This window comes from Blastocystis sp. subtype 4 (assembly GCF_000743755.1).
Source record: "Blastocystis sp. subtype 4 strain WR1 chromosome Unknown seqid_0341, whole genome shotgun sequence".
Lineage (NCBI taxonomy): Eukaryota > Bigyra > Opalinata > Blastocystidae > Blastocystis > Blastocystis sp. subtype 4.
The window spans coordinates 1-9,971 of NW_014569206.1; the positions used below are offsets into that span (position 1 = coordinate 1).

Genomic DNA, 9,971 nt, shown 5'->3' on the forward strand with positions numbered 1-9,971 from the left:
GTTCAAGTGGGGAGCGAAGAAACTGAACTATGTGGTATTGATGAAAGTAATCTATCACGAATAGACATTGTTGAAGAAGTATGCTCCGTTGATGGCCTTAGCTATTTTTGTTGTAATGGTTCTCTACTTCCGTTTCCGGTAGATTATTGGGTCTAAGTGTTTGTTACTAGTATCTTAATTCTATCCTTCTTTGACTAGTTCATTCAATGAAAGACTGTTATAAGTCTCTACTGTCTGAATTGCCTCTGATATTGGTTGCTGTCTTCTATGTTGGTTTTTTGCTTTCCTTTGATTTCCAGATTGTTCTATGCCCGTTTACAAAGGTTGAGGAAAGCTTTAATGTACAAGCTTCGCACGACCTCCTGTATTATGGTCTAGACGTTTCGAAATACGATCATATCGATTTCCCTGGAGTTGTTCCAAGGACATTTATTGGCTCTATTATCATTTCGTATGAATTTGGTCTTATGCATGATCCGTTAGTTGGATTAGTTTTCCGTTCGTCAGAGTTCTTCAACTTCTGAATGAACCCAAATTCTTTTCTTTGATTTGTAGTCTTTGTTTTTGTGTTTGAAGTCATAGGCATCCGAACAGTACTAGCAATACTTAACTGTATTGGTATCCATCGTTTGCGAAAAGCTCTAGTCGGCAAGTATGGAACTACAGCAGGTTATTGTTTCATTCTAATCTGCTGCACTCAGTTCCATTTAATGTTTTATCTTGGTCGCCCTCTTCCTAATACTTTCGCTATGGCAATTGTCTCATACGCTTTTGGTTGTTTTCTGGATGCTGTATTCGTTATCTCTTTGGTATGTTCCTTAGGAGTACTCCAAATTCATCTGTTTATTGACCTTCTGTTGTGTGGTGATTCGATGTGATACACTTGTACTATTTGCTCCATTCCTTCTATTTCTTCTCTTCACAAACCGTGTTCCCTTTCTTCGAATGGTTGTTCTTGGTGTTCTTGCTGGAGTTTCATCGTTGTTGTTAAGTGTATCTGAGAATGTATTCTATGATTCATAGTTCATTGTGGACAGCTATTTCTGGCGCAAACCCCTTGTCCCAGAACTTGTAGTTCTATTTTATAATACTGTTTTGAATAAGAGCTCCAACTGGGGAGTAAGTGATGTGATTTGAAGTGATATTTAGACGCAACCTTTCAGATGGTATGTGACTTCGGTAATACCACGATTATTTTACAATTGTATCGTGTTTATCCCTCTGGCACTCTTTCCTGGGTTGTCTACCATGATAACATCTCCATGGAAATCAATGAGTTGGAGAATTGAAACGACTTGACTTCTAGAAGCCTTGTGGAAAGCAACTCAGAATGATCGGCCTGATAATAGTATGAAGGCTGTTGGAAGTCATATACATCGAGCTGTATCGACGATTCTTCATGTAGATCCCATTATTACTTCCATTCTCTTTCCCTTATCAGCATTTGTTCTCTTGTATTCGTTTCTTCCTCATAAGGAGTTACGATTCCTTCTCATTATGGTTCCAGTTGTTAATGCTTGTGCAGCTGGTAAGATTGAATGATTGGAATGACATTTAGTTGGATTTGCTCGTATCTGGTCTCAGAATTCCCAGAATGTATGGAGACTCTTCATTCTCTTTATCTATGCTGTGATGATGTAGCCTTGATTTCCAAGGAGTTACATGTAGGATGATGTTGACAATCATCTTCATTGTCCCTTCATATAACAACTATCCAGGAGGATATGCTATGAAGAAGATGAATGTGATTCTATAGAGAAGAAATAATGAATAGGAGATAATCCTGAAGGATATTGCTGAGGGAGTTTTTTCATATCCTCCTTCAGTTCACATTGATGTTTATTCTGCCCAAACAGGTAGGGGAAAAAACAGGTTTGAATGGAAGGTATCTCTCGGTATCTTGAAGTTCCTGGAATCATCTACAATAAGACGGAAGAGTTGACTGACTTTTCTTCCTTCAATTATCTGCTAACGCATAATATAACAGAAGCAGGAAATATGTTTAGAGTAATTGGGAAAGAATCATGTTTTGCTTCTATTGATTGGAGACATGCTAAGATACGTCTGGATAGCTGTATCTACTTGATGAAAAGAATATATTAGTTGGTTAACCATTTTGTTAACAAACACAGAACTCACTAAATCGTTGCAACTTTGCCATTGATTGATCTAAGTCCCTTCGAATCTTTTCTCTCTGATAATAGATAGGACAATCTTTGTTCCCACAAATGATTACTTGGTGCAGGCTATTCTGACAACGCTGACAAGTTGACCACAGTTCGCAATATTGACGCTGTTGTAGTTCCACTTGCATACTTGTCTGAATGTAATAGGCACTCTCGTATTGCTTGCAATTGCTGCAAACAGCTCCAACCTTGATAGGACACTTACACTTTAAGCAAGTATTCTGTTTCGATAGGAACCGTCCAATCTTAGAATTCTCAGTAACAATCACCTTTTTCACATTCATATGATCACCTCGGAATAGTCCTTTCAATGTACTTTCAGCAAGAACTGCTTCAAAGATACGTTCAATAGGACCTCGAAGTTGATGTTCCAGATACCAATCCACATCAATAACCAAGTTATTCTCAAGTACATAGATTGGATCTTCACTCTTCATATAGGCCTGAGCATTCTTCTCTTTCTGAATAATCACATATGGGACACGATCTCCCACTTTAGGAGCACTACCTGGATCTCGTTTTGCCATTCGTTCTGCCAACTCCACATGTGCTGCTCTTGTCTTGTATCCTCCTTTCGTTCCTTCGCTTTTCTTTCCCAAAGCCTTGGTAATAACTAACAATGAGATATCAATCTGATTCTGAAGAAGAGCAGATAGAGTATTCTTTACATACTCAACAGCATCCTCGGGTGAACGATCAATCAACATCTTCTTCAAACATGTATCAACTAGAATTCGTACCAAACGGCAGTTATCTCGACGTACAGTTTCAATTCCTTTAGCATCCAATTTATCCCATTTTTCTGGATTTGTCCAAAATAGTCCTGCATATCGTTTCTTGTTCATTAGTAAGTATGGATAATAGACCTTCTCAAATTCGAGACGGACTGGATCAGGAAATTTCGTTGATACTAGAGCTGCTGCTTCTCGACCCAATTTCATTGCTTCTTCAACTGTTTCAACCCCAAATTTGACCATAACCGAATCTGTATCTCCATACACAACTACAGCATCGTGTTTGAATCCATTCTTCATTGTATAGTGTTCCATTACGGTCTTTTGAGTCATATCAATCATCATACGACCATAAGCAGTAATCGAACGAGAAATGGCCAGCAATGGAAGTTGACCTTTGGTGGCTCCTGTGAAACCATACACAGAATTAGCACTCACTTTTAAGGCTAACTGACGACCATTCTGAACTGCCTTCTTTAATGGGTCTGTTTCCTTTGCCATATCTCGTTTGGCTACTTTTCGAGCTGCTAAAAGTTCGCGAAGAATGATAGGAAGAACACCTTCACGTTCACTCTTCTTTACAAAGCGTTCTCCCGTGGGAGATACTTCTACTCGATCTTCATCAATCTCATATCCACGAGGAATGATAGTAGAATAACAGATATTGTGGGCAATCATGATTGAAGGATACAGAGAAGCAAAATCTAATGTTGCAATAGGCTCCTTGTAGAATCCTTTCTTGGGCTCAATCACTGTAGCTCCTTCATATTGCTGTTCTTGCTGGATTTGATCAAGTGTAGGAATGATGTAACCAAGTTGGAGACCTTTTCGATGAAGCATTGAAAGTACTTTGATTTGCTGACCACGAGAAAGAAGAAACTTCATTGGTACTCCAGTAACACGAGCCATTTCAACTTGATTGATGATAACATTCAGTTTATCGAGAAGAAGTTGAGGGAGATGAGCATCCTTAACACAATATGAAGCAATACGTTGTCGAGTGAGTTCATCTCCATGATATAATTCTTTGATTTGATCGTAGCGTACATCTTCCTTATGTTGGCCAAGGAATTCACTACTAACATTATTCAAGGAATAGCTGGAGAGTTTGTATTCACGTCGAATGAACTGAAGGAGATCGAATACAAGTCGACCTGTAATACTTGTCTCAATATTCTCATGAGTTCCATAAGCAGATGAAGAAAATGTTGTGTTTTCACTTCTTGCCTTTTCTCCTTTGATTCTACCTAACAAAGCAAAATCCGTGACTTTTAAAACTTTCGCTCTCTTCATAAGGTAATCGATATCGAAATTCTGAATATTGTATCCAGTGATGATATCAGGATCACAAGCTATTATATATTTGGACCAATCATATAACATTTCTGCTTCATCTTCATATGAATATACAGCCACACCAGGAATGGATGCACATGATTGCATTGTGAATACAGATTTGAATAATGGCTCATTTGAACCCTACTATTCATCATATCCATCATTTTTACTTGTTCTGTAATGACATTTGCTATGGTAATCACTGCATCTCGTTCAGGTTCCGGAAATCCTCCTTTTTCTGCACAACACTCAATATCAAATGAGAAAACACGATAAGGAGCGATATGAGAGAAGTCACCTTCCGTGGGATGGGAGATCAAATCTTGATACATCACATCCAGTTCGTATTGACAAATTGATTGCTACTCATCATCTCGTCAACAAATCAATACCTTTTTCTCTTCTTCTACACACAGATAATTCCCTGCATTCACCTGTAGCCAATTACAACCTACAATCGCATTATCGACCATAAAACGCAATATAAATGGCAATTTGGCCTCATAGATCTCGTGCTTATACATATCGATTCCCTCAATGACTGGCTTGGAAAGTGGATTTCCATTGATTAAACGTTCTTGTTCTCGCTTGCAGTAATTCTTAAATTCTGAAGCTTGAATTCCTCTCTATCAGATGAACCAGGCCAAGAATATGTACGGATAGGAGGGATCGACAGGTGGGAACATCACCAGGAAATTGCATAGTGACCTTCATATATTCCTCTTCGTCTTCATGAAAGAAATAAATCGACCGACGTTTTGCTACCTCGACATCTACGATCTTTCCCCTTGGTTTCTTGCTTTCTTCACTCAATTTTGACGATACATAAGCAATCCAATCTTCTTTGTCCGTTTCAATATCGAAATTGGGATGCTTACTGATAAAGAAGTAGAAATGAAGGATTCATTCTGTACAATATCAATTTGGATATATAAGGCATAAAGTTGTGAGCATTGACACAAACACTGTATCCTTCTTTTGTAATACCAAAGAATCGAACAACAGGCGAGGGGTCCTATTTATGATATCGGAAAAAGAATGGTACACTAGTGTCATCGAGACTCAAGGTATTACCATCAATTCGCTTCATTTTTAAACCATCATATCTATATCCATCAAATGCAACATCCCAATAACCTACAGATCCACATCGATCCACTCAAAGACAATGGAGTCCTTTTGGTCCGAAATAGTCGGTCCGCGACCACGAACAATGGACTTATTACTGAGAAATCGATTTCCGGATTCCTGATATGTGTCATGCTGGTTCTTCTGTTTAGCCCTAGATATGGAAGAAAGAAGTAAATATGACCTTTTTGGTGTTTCTACAGTTACCTCATCACTCAAAGATCGTTTCTGCGACATTTGATTATGACAAAAACCGGGCAATTAATCCCTTTCCCGCCAAGAACTATTATTAATTGAGTTTCTCAAGAACAAGTATCTATCGTTTGCTTAAGGCGGTTACGTGAACAAATGGTGATTGCATGTACATGAATCAATGGTCATTCCAATCATAGGATCAGTCTTCTCCTGTTGTGTAGGTAATCAATATGTGTTTTTAATAAATAAAGAGGAATGAGAGGATCCAACAAATATTAGGAATCACCCGAATAGTTACTATTTTCGTTCTAAGGGCGTTTCAGCTGTTGGTTGAAAGAGGCGTGGAACATAGAATAACCCCATTCTAAATCCTTCACATGTTTTTCAAATTTGCTACAGTGTCAAAGCAGGGAATTGCCTCAGTAGTGTACTGTTTCGTTGAGACGTTGACAGGTAGTCGTGTAACTCGTTGCAGTAATGCTGTTTCTTATCAAGTGATGCGTTTGTTCTCCTCTTCTCTTCCTGAGCACGTAAGTGTTACCATGCCTGCTTTGTCTCCTGTTTGTTTTGGCTCTTTGTATCATTGAATAGACGATGACACAAGGAGGTATTTCTTCGTGGAATGTGAAGGAAGGAGATGCTGTTCAACCTGGTGATGTACTTGCTCAAGTAGATACGCATTATTTCGTTCACTCTAGATTTCTACAGATAAGAGTACACTGGACTTCACCACGCAGGAGGAGGTGAGGAAGATGGCAGTGAATGAGTTCTAGGGTTTTGTGGCCAAGATTCTGATGCCTGAAGGAAGCGAGAATGTGAACATTGGCGAACCTATTGCAATTATTGTGGGAGTTGTCAATCGGAATGATGATTAGGTGGAAAATAAGGATGATATTGCAGCATTTGCTAAGGTCACAAAGGATTCACTAGAAGGAAATGAGACTGCTCCTGCTCCGGCTGCTACCCCTGCCTCTACAGAAGCTGCTTCTGTTACTCCTGCTCCAGTTGCCGCTGCTGCCCCAGCTACACCGGCTCCTGCTGCTACTGCTCCAGCTGCTACTACTACTCCTGCTGCTACTACTCCAGCTTCATCAGTGATTCTTTTCTTTCTCCTTCACTCTAGGACCGTGTCTTTATCAGCCCTCTTGCAAGGACTATTCTGCGTGAAAGCGGTGCTAAGGTTGATCTGAACACTGTGAAAGGAACTGGTCCAAGTGGTCGAGTGGTGGCTAAGGATATTCTTGCAACTCTGTCTGCCAATGCTCCTGCTACTGGCGTTGTTGCTGCTTCAACTCCTGTGACTAGTGTGGGCCCTTATGAAGATGTGGCAGTGACTCCTATGCGTAAGATCATCAGTACTCGTCTCACCGAGTCAAAGCAAACGATTCCTCATTATTACGTGAATCAGAACTGTTATGTAGACGAACTGCTGAAGGTCATTGTATTGATGTGCTCTTATGATTAGCTGCGTGCAAAGCTTAACAAGGATATCAGTACAATACGTACAGCCACTTCATCTGATAAGCCTCCTAAAGTAACAATTAATGATTTCATTGTCAAGGCATGTGCAATGTCTCTGCGTGAGATGCCTGAAGTCAATTGCAGTTACATCAACAATATGATGCGTCATTATAAGACTATTGATATTAATGTTGCTGTATCTGTATCTGATGGTAGGATAAGTACTTACTCTACATTATAGGACTCATCACACCTCTTCTCCGTGATGTGGACAAGACTGGTTTGTTGACATTAAATACCACTATGAAGGATTTGATCACCAAGAGTAAGGCAGGCAAGTTACTGCCTGAGGAATACGCTGTATGAATTGTCTTGTCTCGTAATCTCTAGTCAGGAAGTATGACAGTGAGTAATCTTGGCATGTACAAGATTCCCAGCTTCTCGGCTATTATCAACCCTCCTCAGTCCTGTATTCTTGCTGTTGGTGGCTTGCAGAAGGTTGTTGTTCCTGATGAGGGTACGATCTTACAGGCCGTCTCATGTATAGCTGACGAAACCAAATTTGTTGTTAAGAACATGATGTCATTGTCGTTGAGCTGCGATCATCGTGTTATGGACGGTGTGATGGGAGCCAACTTCATTAACACTGTGAAGAAGTACTTTTGAATCGTTGGACTTACAAGTAGATATCTCGAGAACCCAATGCTTCTCTTGCTTTAATCTCCTCTATCTTTGTTTGTTTCCTATAATCGTTCAACGCAATGTGTAAACACGTGTTGAATGCTCAGGTATCTCTTTCCATCCTGTCTATAACATCAAGGTATCAATAAGGGCACCTTGTTGTGGAAAATGGTTTGATTGTGCGAAGTGTCATGAAGAACAAATGGACCACCCTCTACAGCGTTCCAATATCATGGTAAGGTAAAAAAAACTCGGAGTGAGTATATAGATCTTTGGTTGCAAGAAATGTAAGCATGTATTTCGAAAAGATATGCGGTATGACTTATCTTGTTGGTTGAATTCTAGAGACTTCGACGAAAGTGATGAATACTGTCCAAATTGTGATAACCATTTTGTCATTGAAGCTGAAACACCTCAAACTCAAGCGATGAATGATGGGAAAGCAAGAATCGTTGTTAGTGCTGAAGGCGATACTCAGCGGGAAGCAGAAGAACTTCGAGAGCAGATGATGAAAAAGATCATGGAAGAGGGAATTGATGATCTGTTGGATGACTAATTGTATTCTATGTGTGTTTGTCGTGATAGTCTATTTGCAGGTCCATATACATCTATTTCGTTTATGTCAGTTCAAATTGGTATTGTTATTGTCAGAAAAGTTGGTAACATTTGGCAAACAAAAAGAAGCACTCCGAAGCGGGGAATCGAACCCCGGTCGTCCGCGTGACAGGCGGAAATACTTAACCACTATACTACTTCGGATTATTCTATTTTTAACTCCATGATAGATCAAGGACACAGCATATGTCCAACTCACATTTGTTCGAATTCAACGATTCACTGAATTCTAATTCCATTGAACATCTATCAGTCACAGTATCAAGGATATTCGACTCACCACTTTCTTTTCATCATCATTCTTTTGCATTTATTCTATTATATTGGGTGGATATCTGATCTTTCTATGCAGTCTCGATTCTTATTCTCTTCATCAGAAGCCGATACTCTTCCAAAGACCTCGGAATCTATTTCAAATAATTTTCAAACATATGCACCAAATTCAGGACCTATCTCTTCGAATCCTTCATCGTCTTCACTCGCTGAAGAGATAACTTCTCGAAAACAAATTCGTTTGGATGAGAGAGATCATCCTAAACAACGGGGAGATTCTTCAAGCAATTCATACAGTACTGGTATTCCCGTAATGTTATTCTCATTTTCGTAGATTATGTATTCCATATAGCGATATACAAGTCACTATCACCGTCGGAGGGTACAACACTGAATTGTGTGTCTACAAAAGAAGATGTGGAGTATCTCAAATCTAGGAAGGTTATTCCTTCATATCGGTTCTCTTAAAGTTAGGTCGTTTTTTATTCACAAACATTTCTGTCACACAAGCACTGTAGTAGGAACGCCCTGGTGTTCCTTGTACTGATAAACGTTGTAGAGAACACGAGTTACCTGCTGAGGAGTTATGTTCACGTCACTGATTATCATCATGATTCTACAATTCTTACGGAAACTCGGAATTGATTTTTACAGCGATGAAGTACCCAGCATCCTTCTTTTGAGGTTTGATAGGGAAGAGAGTCTTGAACTCCTCCCATAAAGCGAAGATACGCCGTCTACATCTTCTGGAGATATTAGGACGTCTCTCTCGACCAGAGATAGATATCTTATCTACTTGGATCGATTGAGAATCAGGTTCAACAGGAATAACTGGTGAAGGTCCACTACTATCGATAGAAGAGGAATCTGTTTGCTCTGTAGGCATGATAGGAGCAAGAAGAAGGTCCAGTCCGGATGTCAGAGGAGATGTCTCATCGATAGTATCATCTACAGTCAAGCTCTAGAGGATAGATTACTAGTTTCGTCATTTTGAGTAAGTGATTGAGAAACGTTATTATCACAGTTTTTCCATCCCAACATAATCAAGATCAAAGAAAGTAATGAAAGGAGAGAGAACAGGAGGTTTTCATTAAGTAAAGATCAGCAGTTATCATGCTTTGATTTATCAGTGATCCCTTTGCAAACTTTACTTAAGTAATGTCCAATAGATCCATAAGGAGATGATTATACTCAGCAAATCCAACAAAAAGTTGTCTCCAAACCCTAAATATCATTCATATAAGAGGCATACTATGTTTTTAACAAACATCAAAGAATCGTATTGTACACATATAAAGACATCAACTTCACTTCTCATTACGAATACGACGAGCGAGCTGCATATCACGAGGCATAATCG

General features: G+C 39.4%; 4 protein-coding genes across 4 annotated transcripts; 3 read left to right on the forward strand and 1 right to left on the reverse strand.

Moving 5' to 3' along the window:
* Positions 1-206: 206 nt before the first annotated feature.
* On the forward strand, positions 207-1,289 carry JH06_4337 (mannosyltransferase; the record flags this gene model as incomplete). Its single annotated transcript, XM_014670066.1, has 6 exons — positions 207-478; positions 508-554; positions 583-791; positions 823-993; positions 1,024-1,092; positions 1,152-1,289. 6 exons carry the CDS (start codon positions 207-209, stop codon positions 1,287-1,289), a joined length of 906 nt encoding a protein of 301 aa, XP_014525552.1.
* An 830-nt stretch (positions 1,290-2,119) lies between these two features.
* JH06_4338 (DNA polymerase delta catalytic subunit) lies at positions 2,120-4,782 on the reverse strand (the record flags this gene model as incomplete). Its single annotated transcript, XM_014670067.1, has 4 exons — positions 2,120-4,399; positions 4,429-4,620; positions 4,651-4,709; positions 4,737-4,782. The coding sequence occupies 4 exons, from the start codon at positions 4,780-4,782 to the stop codon at positions 2,120-2,122; spliced, it is 2,577 nt and encodes an 858-aa protein (XP_014525553.1).
* Positions 4,783-5,958: 1,176 nt separating this feature from the next.
* Positions 5,959-7,762, forward strand: JH06_4339 (dihydrolipoamide acetyltransferase; the record flags this gene model as incomplete). The annotated part of the gene is made up of 12 exons (XM_014670068.1): positions 5,959-6,008; positions 6,039-6,141; positions 6,173-6,250; positions 6,280-6,324; positions 6,355-6,426; positions 6,457-6,675; positions 6,705-7,016; positions 7,047-7,254; positions 7,284-7,402; positions 7,433-7,559; positions 7,590-7,698; positions 7,729-7,762. 12 exons carry the CDS (start codon positions 5,959-5,961, stop codon positions 7,760-7,762), a joined length of 1,476 nt encoding a protein of 491 aa, XP_014525554.1.
* Positions 7,763-7,925: 163 nt separating this feature from the next.
* Positions 7,926-8,279, forward strand: JH06_4340 (hypothetical protein; the record flags this gene model as incomplete). The annotated part of the gene is made up of 3 exons (XM_014670069.1): positions 7,926-7,958; positions 7,992-8,038; positions 8,069-8,279. 3 exons carry the CDS (start codon positions 7,926-7,928, stop codon positions 8,277-8,279), a joined length of 291 nt encoding a protein of 96 aa, XP_014525555.1.
* Positions 8,280-9,971: the final 1,692 nt, after the last annotated feature.